This window comes from Zootoca vivipara, chromosome Z2, assembly GCF_965207765.1.
Source record: "Zootoca vivipara chromosome Z2, rZooViv2.hap1.1, whole genome shotgun sequence".
NCBI classification, from domain to species: domain Eukaryota; kingdom Metazoa; phylum Chordata; class Lepidosauria; order Squamata; family Lacertidae; genus Zootoca; species Zootoca vivipara.
The window spans coordinates 33,277,608-33,297,018 of NC_142585.1; the positions used below are offsets into that span (position 1 = coordinate 33,277,608).

The window sequence follows — 19,411 nt, forward strand, 5'->3', positions numbered from 1 at the left end:
TCTGGGCCTAGTATCACAAGCTGGGATATCCAAAGTGTAAGTTTACCAAACAGAAGTTTGCATATAATTTCCCTGTGATAGAAATAAGGCTTATTGGAGCTCCCTTTCTAATATATTGGGACTTGTGATCCCCAGAAACTAGTCTTCTTCTCTAGACTGCCACTGGAGATGGAGAAGAAGATATGGAGAGCCTGGCTGCAGAATCAGGCCAAAGGGTCTAGCCCAGCATCCTGTTCTCATAGTGGCAGTCCAGATGCCCATTATGGGAAGCCCCCAAGCAGGACATTAGACCAATGCTAGTCCTGCTGAGAGCAGAGACCCTCGCTGCAATGGGTGGATTTTGATGGTTTTGCTGTCGACCACAGCAAACTATGGCAAGTTCTTAAAGAAATGGGAGTGCCTGATCACCTAATCTGTCTCCTGAGAAATCTCTATGTGAGGCAAGAAGCTATAGTTAGAATTGGATATGGAACAACTGATTGGTTCAAAATTGGGAAAGGAGTACGACAAGGCTGTATATTGTCTCTCTGCTTATTTAACTTTTTTGCAGAATTAATCATGTGAAAGGCTGGACTGGGTGAATCTCAAGCCCGAAGATTGCCAGAAGAAATATCAACAACCTCAGATATGCAGATGACACAACTTTGATGGCAGAAAGTGAGGAGGAATTAAAGAACCTCTTAATGAGAGTGAAAGAGGAGAACACAAAATATGGTCTGAAGTTCACATCAAAAAAACTAAGATCATGGCCACTGGTCCCATCACCTCCTGGCAAATAGAAGGGGAAGAAATGGAGGCAGTGAGAGATTTTACTTTTTTGGGCATGCACACAAAAGCTCATACCAATAACAAACTTAGTTGGTCTCTAAGGTGCTACTGGAAGGAATTTTTTTTTATTTTGTTTCAATTGCAGGTGGTGACAGCAGTCACAAAATTAAAAGATGCCTGCTTCTTGGGAGAAAAATGATGCCCTACATGGGAGAAAAATGATGCCCTTGGGAGAAAAATGATGCATCTTAAAAAGCAGAGACATCACCTTGTCAACAAAGGTCTGTATAGTTAAAGCTATGGTTTTCCCAGTAGTGATGTATGGAAGTGAGAGCTGGACCATAAAGAAGGCTGATCGCCGAAGAATGGATACTTTTGAATTATGGTGCTGGAGGAGACTCTTGAGAGTCCCATGGACTGCAAGAAGATCAAACCTATCCATTCTGAAGGAACTCAGCCCTGAGTGCTCACTGGAAGGACAGATCCTGAAGCTGAGGCTCTGATACTTTGGCCACCTCATGAGAAGAGAAGGCTCCCTGGAAAAGACCCTGATGTTGGGAAAGATGGAGGGCACAAGGAGAAGGGGACGACAGAGGACGAGATGGTTGGACAGTGTTCTCGAAGCTACGAACATGAGTCTGACCAAACTGCGGGAGGCAGTGCAAGACAGGAGTGCCTGGCGTGCTCTCTCTGGTCCATGGGGTCACGAAGAGTCGGACACGACTAAACAACAACAAGAAAGGACGTCCCTACAAACAACCCAAAAGCTGGGAAGAGGCGGGTGGCGGGGCGGCCAGGGGTACAGAAAGAGAGACGTCGTTCAGCCCCCTTCTTCCATCTTCCTGTCCTTGCTGATGCGCTTAAGGGCCCCCGACTGCGGTCACTCACCTACCTCCCTGCCTCCGTCGGGGCTTACAGCCGCGGCCAGGCTGCAGGGCCCGGGTCCTCTTTCTCCTGCTCCTCCTGCGCGCTCTTGGCGTCCCCGTTTGTCTCTACGCTACGGAGGCGGCGGCAGCGTCGACGGGCGGCGCTCCGAGTCTCTCCGCCCACTCCTGGCAGCGGGATGAGGAGGGAGAGGCTGGCTGGCAGAGCCGCCTGAGCCCGCCCCCGTTTACCGCGGCTTCGGAACCAGTTCCGCCCGCGTGCGCTAGCCCACCCTGGCCAGGAGCCCTGGGGGGCGCACTGCAGGCCCCGGAGGGCCACAAGGAACGGGGCGCGGCCAGAGGAGGAGTTGGGCACCTACGTCTTGCGCGGGGGCGGCAAGGGGGGCGGGAAATATATTTTAGTATTGTCGCTTTGCAATGCTAAAATCTGCAACGAATAACTCAGCTCCCCAGCTCAAACCGCAGTTTCCCCCGATCCGGTGGGGAAGAAGGCCTGACAGTTCAACCGTTGCGATGCCGCCCATTAAGCTTTGCAGGGTAGAGTTGCCGGGAAGGTTCCACCCCTTATGTAAGAGGCTGTAGCGCTGCTGAGTTCTCGTCGCTTTCACCGAATGAGGATGCTGTCAAGTCAAGACCCCCTGGGAAAGATCCAGTTTTATTAAGAGGTCTCATGCACCGAATAAGTGCCAAACAAGGTTGGGACACCATAGATTTTTTTGTGAACATGCCCTTGAAGACTGCTTAAAACATTTCTCCAATGCTTTTGTGCTGTGAAAAAGTAAAAATAGAAACCCAGGATGTCAATAAAAAAAGAGAGTGTAACAAGTCAAGAAAACCCGGAGGCAATCTAAGGAGATATAAACTTGAAGGAGGGGGGTGGGGAGTGCAGCCACAGCTGCCCCATTAAAAGCCCCATATATATATAAAGAACTTGTTTCAGCTGAATCCATGCAGGAAGTTTCTTCCATGACCAAACTCACTCAGTATTGTCCACACAGCTCTCCTGGATTTCAGGCAGAGAGAGAGAGAGAGAGAGAGAGAGAGAGAGAGAGAGAGAGAGAGAGAGAGAGAGAGAGAGTCTTTTGCCTGCCCCACTGGATATGCTGCTGGGGACTTCTGCATGCAAAGCGCAGAATCATAGAATTGGGACCCCAACTGTCACCTAGCCCAACCCCCTACCATACAGGAATCACAGCTAAGGAACCTCTGACATGTGGCCACCCAACTTCTGCTTAAAAACTTCCAATGAAGGAGCATCCAACACCTCTTATCGTCGGAAAGTTATCAGACTCTCCTTTCTTGCGGTTTGTATCAATCGGTTCAGGTCCTTCTCTCCAGAGCAGCAGGAAACAAGCTTCCTCCATCTTCCATGTGATTGTGACAGCCCTTTAGATATATGAAGATGGCTCTTCTCCCAGTTTCCTCTTCTTTGGCTCGATGGCACGAGGATGCCAAAAGTATCTTAATAACAGCAACAATTTCCTCTAGCAAGAGTGTTACAAATAACGAGAGATAGAAAAATACCGAGAAGATGGAACAATTCCTCCTAGCCACCAACAAGGGGCAGCAGATCTGTTCCCTACACAAATCTACACAGGAGCCCACCTTGGCCAGCCTGGTGCCTTCAGGGGGAGCCAATAGGATGTGAAGTCCAAAACATCGGGAAAACCACCAGCTTGGCAAAGTCTGCTACAATTTATTAAAGACAAAGTGGCTTCTCCCAAATAATTCTGGAGTGTGGTTTCTTGAGTGTGCTGAGAGTTGTTAGGAGACAGTCCCCTCCCCATCTCCTCCCAGTTCTACAATTCCAAAGTAGTTGAACAATCAATCGCTCTTTCCAGATAACTCAGGGAATTGTAGCTCTGGGAGGGGAGAAGAAGATGAAGAAGAAAAGGGGGGGGGAGTGGGAGTTTGGATTTGATATCCCGCTTTATCACTACCCTAAGGAGTCTCAAAGCGGCTAACATTCTCCTTTCCCTTCCTCCCCCACAACAAACACTCTGTGAGGTGAGTGAGGCTGAGGGACTTCAGAGAAGTGTGACTAGCCCAAGGTCACCCAGCAGCTGCATGTGGAGGTGCAGAGACGTGAACCCGGTTCACCAGATTACAAATCCACCGCTCTTAACCACTACACCATGCTGGCTCCCATGGTGTCGTAGAGGGGTGTCCTAACAACTCTAGCACCATTAACCAATTATTGCTCCCAGAATTATTGGGGGGAAGAAGCTATGGCTGTTTAAAGCTGGTTTTCACCTATAAAAGCATTAAACAGCTCAGGATTGCAATACCTCAAAGACTGCCTCTCCCCATATGAAATGACCTGGATCCTGAAACTACCATTTGAGGCCCTTCTTCATATGTGAGAGGTCCAGAGGGTGGCAACACAGGAAAGGGTCTTTTCTGTGGTGGCTCTCAGGGAAGCTCACCTGGCACCTTCATTATATATCAATAGGCACCAGGCAAAAGCTTTCCTCTATAACCAGGCCTTTGGCATTTAACTATAACCTTTTAAAAGTATGCAGGATTTTAAAATGTATTTATTTTTCCATTTGGTTTTAAAGTACCTCTGTGTGGTTTATTGCCATCTGTTTGTTTGGTTGTAAGTCCCTTTGGGTTGCCCCGGCCAAGGTAAAGTGACTAACAAATTAAATAAAACAACAACAGCAACTGCAACAACAGTGTGGTATCCAATGCTATTTTTCTAGAAAAAGATGTGCTGGAACTCATCATGAATGCCTCCCTTATTCTATTATAATGGCAATGGCATGCACCTGAGAGGTGTGAGAACAGAGTTTTCCGGCAGAAAAAAAAGCCCTGGTGGTATAAAAGCTTTGTGTAGGTTATGGGAGTTATTTATACCATATAACACATAATTATTTATGCTTTAAATGTGCTGTACATTGCTTGGAGACCTTTGGGTAACAAGCAGTTAAGAAGTCTAATAAATAATATGTAATAATAATCAGTGCTATTTTTCTAGAAAAATAGGTGCCGGAACTCATCCTTAAATGACTCCCTCTTTCTTTTAAAATGACAATGGCACTCACCTGAGAGGTGCCGGAACCCACCTGAAAGGTGCTGGAACTGAGTTCCAGCACATTCCCCTTAAAAAAAGCTCTGGTAATAATAATAATAATAATAATAATAATAATAATAATAATAATAATAATCCAAGTGCCACAGTTAGGTACCTTCAGGAGTTTGCTAATGATGGGAGGTGTGAGAAGGAAAAGCAGGTGGAACTTATATTTGCACAGGAAGCTACATTTCAACCATGCAAATTTCAGAACATTCTGAACACCTGCCCACTTCTCTCTGTTTTCCATCCATCCCACAGCAGTGTGTTATCAACAGCTACTAACCATCATATGGTAGTTATGGTCTACCTCCACAGCTCCTGAATCCCAGTTGTTGGAAACCGCAGGAGGGAAAAGAACTCTTGTGCTCCTGCTTTGCAGGTTTCCCATAATGGGCATCTGGCTGGCCACTGTGAGAACAGGAGGCTAGACTAGATGGGCCACTGGCCTGATTCAGCAGGACTCTTCTTAATATCTTACATTTAAATTTAAAGCCCTAAACGGCCTTGGCCCAGTATACCTGAAGCAGTGTTTCCACCCCCATCGTTCTGCCCGGACACTGAGGTCCAGCGCCAAGGGCCTTCTGGCGGTTCCCTCACTGCGAGAAGCAAAGCTACAGGGAACCAGGCAGAGGGCCTTCTCGGTAGTGGCACCCGCCCTGTGGAACGCCCTCCCATCAGAGAGATAAACAACTACCTGACATTTAGAAAATACCTAAAGGCAGCCCTGATTAGGGAAGTTTTAAATCTGTGATATTTGATGTATTTTTATGTTTGTTGGAAGCTGCCCAGAGTGGCAGGGGAAGCCCAGCCAGATGGGCAGGGTATAAATAATATATTATTATTATTATTATTATTATTATTATTATTATTATTATTATTATTACATTCAAGCAAGCAAGTGGCAGGATCACATTTCCAGGCAAGAATGGGGCCAGTAAAAGTTGTGGTCTGGGGAGATTCTAGAGAGCCAGAAAACGAGGCCTGGGGGGGGTTGCACCTGGCCCCTGAACCTGAGAATCTGCACACCTGAGGAAGGGATTCCCACAGCATTGTGTGAATTCACCCATGGGAATAGCTTGTTGGTCTCTCTTTAATGTGATGCTGGAAGATCCAGCAGGGAAAGACTTGAGACAATCTTGAGAGGAAATCAATATGTTGAGGCTGCTGGTGCCAATACAGCCTGAGTTTGGATGAGAAGAGAGAGAGAGAGAGAGAGAGAGAGAGAGAGAGAGAGAGAGAGAGAGAGAGAGAGACTTTGCCAGAGCCTCATCCAGTTGCTTTAGAAAGCTTTTTATAAACAGTCATTATGTCTACAGCGCAGCAGGGAGATATTCACAGTTTGCTTCCTTACCTGTATGTGAACACAAATATGCCGAATCAATTGGCAGGGACTGAAAAGCTTCAAACATCCCTTTTCAAGGCAGAACCAGGGAAATGCAGCTGTAGCAATCATTGTTCCTTTAGTAATAGAATTGTAGAGTTGGAGGGGACCCCAAGGGTCATCTAGTCCAACCCCTTGCAATGCAGGAATCTCAACTAAAGCATCCATTATAGGTGATCATCCAACCTCTGCTTAAAAAACCCCAATGAAGGAGAGTCCACCACCTCTCATGCGAGTTCATTCCACTGTCAAACAGCTCTTACCCGAGAACATTCCTCCTGAGTCTTAGTCAGAATCTCCCTGCTTGCAACTTGAATCCATTTGTTCATGTCCTATCCTTCAGAGCAGGAGAAAACCAGCTTGCTCTGTCTTCCATGTGGAGCCTTTTATATATTTGAAGGCGGCTATCATATCTTCTCTCAGTTTCCTCTTTACGGTACCAGCCTAAGCATATCCAATTCCCTCAACCAGTCCTCATAAGGCTTGGTTTCCAGACCCTTCATCATTTGGGTTGCCTCCTCTGCACTTGTTCCAGCTTGTCAATACAGTGATAACTTGGGTTACAGACGCTTCAGGTTACAGACACTTCAGGTTACAGACGCTTCAGGTTACAGACTCCGCTAATCCAGAAATAGTACCTCAGGTTAAGAACTTCAAGATGAGAACAGAAATCATGTGGCAGCAGTACAGTGGCAGCGGGAGGCCCCATTAGCTAAAGTGGTACCTCAGGTTAAGAACAGTTTCAGGTTAAGAATGAACCTCCAGAATGAATTGAGTTCTTAACCCGAGGTACCCCTGTATCCTCCTTAAATCGTGGCACCCATAACTGGATATACCGGTAGTACTCCAGCTGTGGTCTGACCAAAGCAGAATAGAGAGGTACTTTTACTTCCCTTGATCACCACACTATACTTTTGTTGATGCAGCCTAGAATAGCATTTGTGGGTTGTTGTTGTTGTTTTTTGCAGCTGCTGCTGCTGCTGCTGCGTCACATTGTTGACTCATGTTAAGCTTGTGGCCTACTACCGTGTTTCTCCGAAAAAAAGCCATACCCCAAAAATAAGCCATACCCCCAAAATAAGCCATGGTGATAGGCAGTTTAACCTTGTAGGTTAAACTGTACCATACTTAATATATATATATATATATAAAAGACATCCCCTGAAAATAAGCCACCTTTTTTTTTGAGGAAAAATAAATATAAGACGGTGTCTTATTTTTAGAGAAACACGGTAAGACCCCTATGTCCTTTTCACAAGTACCAATCTTATATTGGTGCAGCTGGTTCTTCCTGCCTAACACTGTAAAAAAACAAAAACAAATGAGATTTGTCTGGCATAACTAGTTTTTTATAAACCCATTCTGGGTTGTTGTTGTTTAGTCGTTCAGTCGTGTCCGACTCTTCGTGACCCCATGGACCATAGCACGCCAGGCACTCCTGTCTGGGTATTAATTGTCAAATATTATAGACAGGGGTTCTGAGATTACATCTGCAAGCTTCTTTAGTAGCCCTGGTTGCAGCTCATCAGGCTCTGGAGATTTGAATTCATTTAAAGTAGCTAGATGTATCAGACCAGCAATGCACAGACTTTTAATAACAATACTGTAATAATAAATCTGTTGCTTTTCAGCTCCAAAGGGTCTTGGCACAGATTAGAGCTATAAGTGATAAAACATAGTGTCACAACATAGAGATGGTACACAAAAGGGAAAACTGACTGGGAGGGAGGGTAAAGGGCTGGAAACATTATTAGTTACAAAGAGAGCTAAGGCACTCCTTTCCTGAATTAAAACTGGAGACGTACTGCCAGAGCATGCCAAGTAAGAATTGCAGCTCACACATGACCAGGATTGCTGATCTAGGGGTGCCTCATGACTGGAAGAAATTTGCTTAGAAGAGCAGACACTCATGAATAGACACAATGGGAAGTCTCTTCTGCAGGTGCATAATTCTACACATCTGGAAGGGGACTGAGTGAACCAGGCAGATGCACACAATGCACAGGTGTGGTGATGGAGTGACCTAACTGACTAGAAAGAGGCAAAGCCAGAGGCATGGCAAGCGGCCTTACAGCGCCCAGGAGCTTTCATGGGGAATTTATGCCACTGGAGAAGCAATATTCAGGTTTGAGCACACCAACGGGATGCTCTTTGAGTCTTTGTGATAACCTCTGTAACTCCTTGCCAGGTGATGGTATGTGGAGGGAGAGATGGAGGTGAAGTTTCAGATGTAGTGATTGTCACTGTGATGTTTTTACGCTGTTTGTTGTAGCTTTATCAACCCGACCCATCAAGGGTTAACTCAGACTCCGTGTTGACTGACTGGACATTCCATGAGGCAGGGCCTGCTCTAGGTAGAGTCCCAGTGGTGCAGGGCGCCGGACCGGTAGGCCGGGCACTGCACAGCAAAGCCGCGCGAAAGCCATGCTGTACCCTGGTGCGAGGGCGGGGGCGCCAGAGCGATCTCCACCCCTCAGCGCCAGGGCGTGCGACCTGCTTGAGACTGCCCTGCCATGAGGGGAGGGGAATGGTTGAATATTTAAAGGGAAGGGACAGCCGTTTTGTCAGTTGAGAGGGTGCTGGGGGAGCGGGAGTGTGAGGGCGGTTGTAAAGAAGATCTAGGAGAGTAGGTTTAGGTTAGGTAGTCGTTAGGTTATCTAGTACATGAGTAACAAGGTTATTACCATTGAAACTAAGCTTGTATAACAGCAACCATTACGTTCTTGAGAAATAAAATTTCCAGAGTTAAAGTGCCAATCAGAAAATCGTCTGTGTTATTTACCAGCCAAGGTACATGAAACTCATTCATGAGGACACCCATTAAAAAGACAACATTTCCTTCAAGAGTGGAACTGTTAGTTTGTATCTTTGGGGTGCACCAAGAGGGCGAGCCAGACAGACAGACCCAGGGTGTCATAAAGTTACCTCAGGAAAGGGGCAAACTTTTACAGAAAGGGATTGTTAGAGGCAGAACCACCTATACTGTGGACACAAGGGATAGTCTCAGATACAGCCCTGAACTTTAATGGGTACCTGGTTGTGCTGGAAGAGGACTCTCTTTTGTATAAAAGAAGATGAAATAGAATAAAACCCTCGAGTGCATGAGGGAATACAGAAAGGCTAAGGGGAGCAATAGGGGGGAGGCTCGGTTTACCCCAGACCATCCCTGTTAGTTCTTGCAATAAGTGAGAGGTAGAATAAATAAGACGGAAGCAAGGGTCTTTTGTCGCAGTCACCATTCCGGATTACTTTAAAAGGGGCTATGAACCTGTGGAGAGTAAGGCTGCCAATGGCCACTAGCCACAATGGCTTTGTTCTGCTTTTCACAGTTGGAGGTAGTATGCCTCTGAATATCAGTTTCCGGGAATCACAAGTAGGGAGGATGGAGCTGGAAAGGAGGAGCGAACAGGATGCAGGATGGTAGCCAGTGTGGTGTAGTGATTAAGAGCGGTAGACTCGTAATCTGGGGAACCGGCTCGCGTCTCCGCTCCTCCACATGCAGCTGCTGGGTGACCTTGGGCTAGTCACACTTCTTTGAAGTCTCTCAGCCCCACTCACCTCACAGAGTGTTTGTTGTGGGGGAGGAAGGGAAAGGAGAATGTTAGCCTCTTTGAGACTCCTTTGGGCAGTGATAAAGCGGGATATCAAATCCAAACTCTTCTTCTCCCCCCCCCCCCTCTGTGCTGGGGGAGAAACAAGCTACGAGAGTGCAAGTGGATTCCCATGGGGCTGGAGCCAGGTTGGGTAGTACTTACCGCCGTGTTTATACCCTGGAAGAAAATGAGCGAGTATTTAAGAAAAGAAAGAAAAATGTTGTTATATCTTTCTCTTCTTTTCCTTTATTGGTACGGCATGAGGTGCGTGTGAAGGCGTCATAGTCATACCTGCCAGATCGTACTGTACTGTATTCCGCTGGTGGAGACTGTTCGTTTTCCGAAAAGCGCCTACACTACAAAGTCAACCCACACAGGAATAAAGTTGTCCTTCTTGCTCTGCCTACGCACCATTCTCAGTTTATTTGGCAGTGTGTCCCTAACCACATTTTGATATAGTATAACTGACCTGTTTTGAGAACCGTAAGAAACTTGATACATAATGAGTTTCAGTATTTAAACCAAAAACATGCATTCTTTAATTTTTATGGTTCTTCCATTTGTTATTTCTTTTTTAAAAAATTGTTGAAAGAAAAGAAAGAGAAAGGAAAAGAAAGCTGTGCTCTGGAAACAGGGGAGAGAGTAGCAAAAATCTGAAAGCGCCCAGGCGCGCTTTCCTCGGCAGTCAACCCGGATCCTCAAAGCGCTAACTGATCCGAGACACGTTAGCCGGGAAGGAAAAAAGTCTTCCTGGAAGTTTACAAAAAAGGGGTTCCTCTTCCCCACTGTATACCCAGGGCGAGCTTGCAAAGGGTGCCTCTCTCCGCCGTCGGGACCAAAATTGGAACGCGCCGCCATGCAGGAGAGAGAACCGGACGCCGCCCCATCTATCTCATCCGGGAAAAGTTCTTGCCTGTGGAGGAGAAAGCAACCCTGGGAGAGAGGCAGCGAAGGCAGGCAGACAGGAAGGAGGAGTCGCGCTTGGCCCCGCCGTCTCTGCTGCGCCCTCCCCCGGCGGCAGGAGTAGGAGGAGCCGTGGCCGTAGCGAGCCGAGAGCCGGGCAGCGCCTCTCCACAAAAGAGGCAGGCGAGGCAAGGGCAAGAGGTGCGCTCCGCGAAGCTCTCTTTGTTCCCTGGACGGCGAAGGAAGGAAGCGAAGCGGAGGAGCCTGGATCTCCCCATTCCGGAGAAGAACACGCTGCCCGGTTCCAGGTTGGAAGGCGGCCGGATCAGTTTCCTGCCCCAGAGGAGGAGGCAGCCAGCCATCCCGGAGAGCCGCGAAGGCTTGGCCCTTATTCCCAAGGCGCCGGAGCGGAGCATGCGAGCCACGGGAGGCGCACCCTGGCCGGACTCCCGGCTCTGAAGCCCCTCCGGGGCGGCTCCCTGGAGCGGCGCTGCCCCATGGCCAAGGCGGCGTCCTGGCCAAGGCGCTGGGAATAGCGGAGACGAAGCGACTGTCCCGTCTTCTCCTTCGCGGGCCTGCCGCTGCGGTTCTTTTTTGCGCTCTCTCTGCCCGGCGCCATGGAGGAGTGGCGGCAGTGCGGGCGCTGGCTGATCGACTGCAAGGTCCTGCCGGCCAACCACCGCGTGGTTTGGCCCTCGGCCGTGGTTTTTGAGCTGGCCCAAGCTCTCCGCGACGGCGTCCTCCTCTGCCAGCTGCTCCACAACCTCTCGCCGGGGTCTATCGACCTCAAAGACATCAATTTCCGGCCCCAGATGTCCCAGGTGAGCGAAAGAGGAAACTCCCTCGGGATTGGGGAGCCGGGAGGGTTCGACCCTCGACGGGTGGGGAGAAGAAAGGTGGGAGATCCCCAACGTGGAGGGCAGTTGTCCGGGCACTCGTGTGGTGTGGCAATCACACCTCAGAGGGCTGTCTCGTAGCTGGGAATAAAAGGTTGTGCGTCTCAGTTACGCTCGTAGTAGACCCCTTGCAATGAATGAACATGACTAACTTATGTCTATTGATGTCAAGGGGTTTGCTCTGAGAGGGAATTAATTGAAAGCAACCCAAATGCTGACACACCCACCCACACCCTTTTTATGGGCTCATCCTATTTATGTGTCTTGACTGCTGCAAGCCTTAGTTCCCACCCTTGGGGAAACTTCTTCTTGAAATGACTTGTTTTTGAAATGTCCCCTGGTTAAAGCCCCAGAAAGTCTGGAGGATAGCAGGGAGAGGGGGAGTGAGGCAGGAGTGCTGTTTGACTCAGCCAATGCTACACTGTGGACATTACCCCCCAAAGGCAGACAGTTGTGGGGGGGGGGCGAAGGAAGCCATGGGTGAGTGAAGTGGGGTGCAGCCTCCTTACATCTGAGGAGTCTGTTTGGTGTAAACACCCTCTTTAAAATGTATTATGTTCTTGGAGTAAGAAAGCAATAAATAAGGGAACTATGAAACGGGGGCAAGGAACCCCAAAGCTATACGAAACTTTGTGAATGGAAACGCAAAGTTAAGTAAATCTGATGGCCAACTCAAGTGACTTCAATTAATTGGGCAGCCGTTTTGTTTGAAAACAACTTATTTTTAAGCACTTGTATTAAAGATACAAGGGCGCTCTCTCTCTCTCTCTGTCTCAGGTAAAGGGGCCCCTGACCATTAGGTCCAGTCGCGAATGACTCTGGGGTTGCGGCGCTCATCTCGCTTTATTGGCCAAGGGGGCTGGCATACAGCTTCCAGGTCATGACTAAACCGCTTCTGGCGAACCAGAGCAGTGCACGGAAATGCCATTTACCTTCCTGCCGGTGCGGTACCTATTTATCTACTTGCACTTTGACATGCTTTCAAACTGCTAGGTTGGCAGGAGCAGGGACCGAGCAACGGAAGCTCACCCCATGGTGGGGATTCAAATCGCTGACCTGATCGGCAAGCCCTAGGCTCTGTGGTTTAGACCACAGTGTCACCCGCGTCCCTCTTAATATATATATATATATATATATATATATATATATATATATGCATGCAAACTTTCACCAGTCTAATCAATCTGTTACTCGACTATTGCTCTCCTGCAATACCTGAAAGTCTGCCCCATAGAGCAGGGGAAGGTGCTTGCTCTCTGCTGCCCCAAGGTGCCATGGGACTTAAGTTACAGGAGGGCAGATTTTGGTTGGTCATTGGGACTGGCTTCTGAATGATGACAGAATTTTGATGGAGGGTCTCATTTTGCCTTACCATAAGTCCGCGAACAAATGTTGGCTCCCTTGGCCAGTAAAGCGAGATGAGCGCTGCAACTCCAGAGTCGTTCGTGACTGGACTTAACTGTCAGAGGCGTCTTTACCTTTACCTTTTTAAAGTCTTCAAGCACAAGCCAGAAAGTATATGTTGGGGATGCCATACCTGTATCAAGCACAAGGCTGGACTGGATGCCCTTAAAGAACCCCTACAAAACTCTGAAATTCTGTTTAGTAAGAGTTGTTCAGTCCATTGACTGGCCTATGTACACGGGGCAGATCTTTTATTTAGCTTGGATGCTCTGTGTTTGTTTTTTTTAAAACTTAAAAACAACCTGGTGCTGATTGTACTGATCTGTGGGCTAACCTACAGTTTGTTTCCAGATAAAAATATTTACAAGCTTGATTAACACACTGATGATAGAATTTCTATGGAAATCAGCACTCTGTTTTATGAGCCCTTACCATAGGATCTGTAACATAACTAATATAACTTGCAGATTTTTTAATGGGGGGGGGTTGGTTAAGAGGTAAGACTGAGAGTAGTGTTTGAGAGATGTGTCTGTGGAGCTTGCCTACCTGAGGTGAGATTTGAACCCAGGGCATCATGGTTCTGACATGCTGTGCTAGTTCAGGAGTGGGCAGTTATCAAACTTAGTGCTACAACCTCAAGATCTTCCAACCACAGGCAGATGCAAAAGACATACAGTCAGAGAACAGGGTGTCTCAGCACATTCTGGGCCCCTCCAACTTATTCTAAGCATTCTTATTATTAATTGCATTTCTATCCCACCTTTTTCTCCAGGCAATGCAAGGTAGTGTACATGGCTCATTTAATCCCCACAACAACCCTGTGAGGTAGGTTAGGCTGGAGGGCCATAGGTTCCCCAATAGGGCAATAGAGTGCTTTGATGAGCTTTAAATGTGAAAATCTAGAGTTCCTGATGGATTTTTGTGAGGAGGAACCGGACGTAGGACTGGAAAGGTAGGAAACTGAAATTGACCCAACTAGAAATTGACGATCCAAAAATTAACAGCTGAGTTGGAAGGAGTTTTCTCCACACCGTTGAGGCATTTTTGTGTGTGCAAACAGACCGTCCTGTTTTTAAGAAATATATTAAAACTAGGACAGCATTATCTCATTGCATTCACGTCTCTGCCACTAAGAGAAAGTGTCTTGTCTCTTTTGGGATGCTGATCTTGTATTTTTTTTTTCCTGGAGGGGTTGGGACTCCGTGTTGCCTGGATACTGCTTTGTGCGCAAATTCCCACTGAAGAATTCGAGCTGCAGAGCTCCAAAGCACAGCTGCCCATTGTGTTCACCCTCTTCCCTCCTTGCAGCCCCAAACCACTGCAGAAGGTTGAATCCCTGACTTAAAATCCACAGAACAGGGTTTATGATTAGCTTCTTTGTTTGTTTCAGATGCTTGGCATGGTTTCAGAATATCCTTGCATTCTTGCGATTAAGCTAGTCACCTCTGGTGAGTTGGAGCTCACAGGTGATTAGGCAAGGCATCTATTGCAAAGTGGCAGAATTGTCGAAACAAAATAAAAAAATTCCTTCCAGCAGCACCTTAAAGACCAACTAAGTTTTTATTTTGGTCTGAGCTTTCGTGTGCATGCACACTTCTTCAGATACACAGAAGCAGAAGTCCCCAGGCGCTTATGTAGGGAAAGGGTGGGGGTGGGGTATCAGAATTGTGTTACTTCCCTTTATTGTTACTTTTACCTCCAGCTTCAAAAGCAGCCTAGAGCCTACCTACCCCTGAGTACCAGTTCCTAGGGAATCAAAGAACCGGGAAGTGCACCGCAGCCGTCATTGTTTAGCTGTTTAGATTATTTAGATGTGATTTCTGCATTGCAGGGGCCTGGACTAGATGACCCTTTGGGACCCTTCCAACTCCACAGTTCTATGATTCAATCTATGATACCGTAGTTTACAAAGCGGGGCACTGCCTTGGATAAAATCCCTTAAGCAAATAAACACTGGACCTTTGCTCAGCTGGAGGGAAGCTGTTCTGTCCTCTGGATTGGTGCTGCAAACTTAAAAATTAATCAAAGCAGGGGGTGGGAGCTTTTTTGAGCCAAGATCCTCATTTCCCTCGTGGACAACATTTCAGGGACTGCTTGCCAGTGATGGTCAGGGTCAGAGGCAGAAGTGGGGAGAGCAGTTTATTAATTTTTTAAAAAAGGTGTCTGACTGCTTCCTCTCTTGTGGGTTGTAAGGATTGCACCTTCTGTCAGAGAATCATCTGTGAGGGATTCTTTAGCCGTGATTCCTGCACTGCTAGGGGTTGGACTTGATGACCTTTTGGGTCCCTTCCAACTATTCAGTTCTATGTTTTTCTGTCTCTGAGGTCTAAATGGTGCCCAGCCCTGGAAAATATGAAGCTGAATGCTGGAAGATTCAGAATAGATAAAGGAAAACACTGCAAAACTATGCAACTCAGGAGGCAGTGATGACCACCAACTTTGGAGGCTTTAAAAGAGGGACAAAGTCATGGAGGACGAGAGGCCTGGCAGGGAAGACTTCTTTGTGCCAACAGGCTTTTGAAAACTGAATGCTTTTAATGAAAGGGCTGGTGCTGTGCTGTGTTTTTTTTTATTGTATTATGTGTGCATAGTTTTACTTTTCACAACATTTAATTTATATATATTTCTATGTCTTTAGTAGTTCTCATTTTTATATGCAAGCAGCTTTGAGTGAGTCCCAGCAGGAAAAAAGGTAGGGAATGGATGAATGAATGAATGAATGAATAGAATATGCCTGTCAATGGCTTCTAGCCACGATGGCTATGCTCAGTGTCCACAACTGAAGGTACTCAATGCTTCTGAATATTGCATGTTGGAAATGGGAGAAAGGGAGAGAGAGTGGTTGTTTTTGGGTCCTGCTTGTGGATTTCCTATTGGGACGCCGTGTTGGTCACAGGATGCCAGACGAGATGGGTCTCATCCAGCAGCAGGGCTTTTATGTTCTCCTTCCACTGTGAGAGGCAGTCAATGACTCTGAATGCTGGGAATCACAAGTGGGGAGAGTTGCTGCTGTTCTTCTCAGGTCCTGCTTGTGGGCTTCTCATTGGGGCACCTGGTTGGCCACTCTAAGAAGAGGATGTGGGACTCTGATAGACCTTCCAGCTCTTGTTAGGTCTTCTGATTGTGTCACAGACTGCATATATTTCATTCCGATGAAAGATGTCTCTCCTTAGGTCTTCTTGTGGTCCTGTCTGGTGATAGCCCATAGTATGACTGTTCTGTTCTTTACAAGGATCCATGTATGTATGTATGCATGTATGTATTTCTGGAAGCATTAGCAGGCACATCCTTTCCAAGCCTGTTTAGCCCACATCAGCACATCAAGGTCAGTCTTCTTCGCTTCTTCATTATTACTATAGTACTTCACTTCCACTCTCCACAATGCTTTCCCAGAATAAAGTAAGTGCAAGAGCCAGGTATGTGCTTCATGGAGCTTACTATCTCTGTTTCAGTGGTGGGTGGCTTGTTTTTGAAATTCCAGAGCTGGTAAAATTGGTGTGTGTGTGCATGCATTCCCTTTTTTATGTGTGCGGGTGTTTATGGAAATTGGCAAATAATGGCATGTTAGCAGTAGACACACATTATCCCTCCATCTTGTTTAAATTTTGTTTAACCAGAAGTGTGGGTCCCCCCCCTCTCTGTGTCTCTTCCCCATAACAGATGGCTCTTTCTGTGGCTGCCGTTTTTAAAAAATATACACATGCAGAGAATCAAAGGGTCAGTTTGCTCTTTAGGATTACTGCACAGCATTTTCAGGGAGGAAATTGTATTTATTACCTGTTCTGTCATCTATATTGGCTACCCCCAGACTTGACCTGCCCAGATGCCATTGGATGACAACTCCCACTGGCCCCCAGCTGCACCCCCCCCCCCAGATCTCTGCATATTTGGGTTGAATGAATGCTTGTTCCTGTGTAGACCCAAGGGATCACCTGTGGGGGTCCTCTGGTCTGCAGGTCAAACCTGGCCTGGCAGGCTTTCCCCCATTTGGCCCACAAGGCCATTTTTCTGCCAGGAATTCTCTTTCATGCACAAATCGGAAACTGCTCAGTTTGGCTGTGCTTTGAAGTCCCAAAGTTGGCTGCTAAATGGAAGATCATTTCCTGCTTCATCTTAACCACTGGTTCAGTATAGAATATGTCAGGGGGACTCTCTACAGGGAGCCTCCCCCCCCGTCATCCTGACCAGCACTTCGCCCAGCGATAGTACGAGCAGCGAGTCAGGAGGAGGGAATGAGGAATGGAGGGGAATGGAGGGAGGGCTCAGTGAGGCATCCGAGCCCTGGCTACGCTCTGGTCGAGGGACAGTGGATGAGGGGCTCAGCAAGACGCTGGAGCCCAGGCGCCACCCCAGCCAGCAAGAGGGGAGACCTCTCCTTCTGGCGCCCGAATTGAGGTGCATGCCCACACGTAGGGCTAAGGGGCGGCATTTTGGGGTGCCCAGACTTTTATGCTGGCCCCGAAGCAGACGGAAGCCATTGCTGGGTTCTGAAAGTGACTAGGTGGTCATGTTTTCTGCTATCTCTGCACTGTAAATAGTAGGCACAATAAAACTCTTAAAGACAGCGCGGACTGGAGCGTCTTTACTCGAGAGTAGCCACAACAACCCCCTGACAGAATCCATTGAAGGGCTTGAAAGCCCAACCTGCCCTGACTTGGTTCAGCTTCTTGCCATTTTTTTCTCTTCTCCCTTCTCTTTCTGTTTCAGATCTAATCCTGCTTCATATATTCTGTCTCTTTCATCTGGGATTTGCACCCCTTGCCCCACTGATCCCACTCCTTTTTGCATCTTGCCGGGCCTCTTCCTGTTCTAATTGCATTCTGGCAGTTGCTGAAAGCTGCAGGAGGGGGACAGTTGTTTGTGCACTTACTGCTTGCAGGCTTCCCATAATGGGTATCTGGTTGGCTACTGTGAGAACAGGAGGCTGGGCTAGATGGGCCATATGGAGGTTCACTGTGATAGCAGAGCCTCTATGTCCAGGGGCAATCAACTACAGTGGTGCCTCGCTTAACAAACGCCCCGTAAGACAAAATTTTCGCTTAAAGAAAGGATTTTTCTAGCAGAGGTTGCCTCGCTAGACAAATTCGTTTTACGAAAAATTCGTCTAGCGAATCGTGGTTTCCCATAGGAATGCATTGAAATTCAATTAATGCGTTCCTATGGGCAATTTTTTTTAAAAAAAAATCAATGCATTCCTATGGGATTCGCTAGACAAATTTTTCGTTATAAGAATAGACCCGTGGAACGAATTAAATTCGTCTAGTGAGGCACCACTGTACTCAATACCTGGCGGTGGAGAACTGAAGTGGAGTGTTGCTGTTGTGCTCAAGTCTTGGTTGTGGATGATTTCCATTGGGGCATCTGGTTGTCCACTGTGGGAACAGGATGCTGTACTAGATGGGCCAATGCCATGATCCAGTGGGGGCTCTTCTGATGTTTTTATGTGACCCTATGGTTGAGACTAAACCAGCACCACCTATTATATTCATTTTACAGATGGAGAAGCAAAGGCTGAGTGGGAAGCCACAGGCCTGATTTCATGCAAATCAGCAGCAGTGTTTTGGAAATGCTGACAGTTTCTGCTCTTAAAAGAGCCAAGTCCGTGGTTGAATGATTCAGGACAATTGGGGGGAAGCGTCTGTTGCAAAATACAATATGAGAGCATCAGAAGAACCCAGCTGGGTTACAGCAGTGGCCCTTCTAATCCAGCACCCTTAGTTTTGCAATAACCCTCCCCACTTCTTCCTTGCATTGGGGGTTGGACTAGATGATCCCAGGACCCTTCCAGCTCTACAGCTCTGTGATTCCCAGCAACTTCTATTCAGAGGTATATCTCCTCTGAAACTGGAGGTAGTTCATTGACAAGATAAACTGCAAGCCCCACAAATTTGAAGAGTACCTCAAGAATGAAGCAGTAAAACAGATGTCTCATTTGCAGCAGATGCAAACTTTGGAGAAATATGATGAGAAGCTCTGGTGTGGTGCTCCTTCAGACCCTGCCTACCTTGTTCAAAGAGAATGAGTGCAGGCACTCAGGGGTGTCTTAAGGCTATCTGGCACCGTGGTGCAGGGATCCCTCAGGTGCCCCCACCCCCCACATTTCCGTCCAGGCGGGCAGCACCTCGCCCTCGGGCCCCTCTGCAGCCCACCTCGCTCCCCCCCCACCGCCATGGTGCGCCTTCTGCTTCTTGCCTGCTGTGGGCAGGACCGACGCCGGCGATGCTGGACTCGCACTCCGCCGGGCAGGGCCAGGCACAGCAGGCAGACGGAGGGGGCGTCCCAATGGGTGGGGGTGCTCCCAGCTGTGGGCTGCCGCGCCAACAGGAGGCTCGTGGCGTGCTTCCCCACAATGGCGCCCGCAGCCCCAGAACCGGCAGGCGAGGGCGGTGCTGCCGGCGGGGCTTGAGGTGGCTCCTCAGGCAGGCAGGAGGCTCTGGGCGCGGCATGGCATGGCTGAGGTGCCCCCCAGAACTTGCACCTTGCGCCAATAGCCTCTAGGACTA

At 47.8% G+C, this 19,411-nt stretch overlaps 1 protein-coding gene across 3 annotated transcripts in view; it reads left to right on the plus strand.

Annotated features, from left to right (window-relative positions):
- Positions 1–10,221: 10,221 nt before the first annotated feature.
- The window catches only part of VAV2 (vav guanine nucleotide exchange factor 2), a 158,372-nt gene continuing 149,182 nt past the window's right edge, over positions 10,222–19,411 (plus strand). For all 3 annotated transcript variants that reach the window (XM_035113127.3, XM_088664740.1, XM_060270532.2), the window contains exon 1: positions 10,222–11,429. In XM_035113127.3, the coding sequence (XP_034969018.1) occupies positions 11,226–11,429 (204 nt within the window). In that variant the 5' untranslated portion in view covers positions 10,222–11,225. The remainder of the gene's footprint in view (positions 11,430–19,411) is intronic.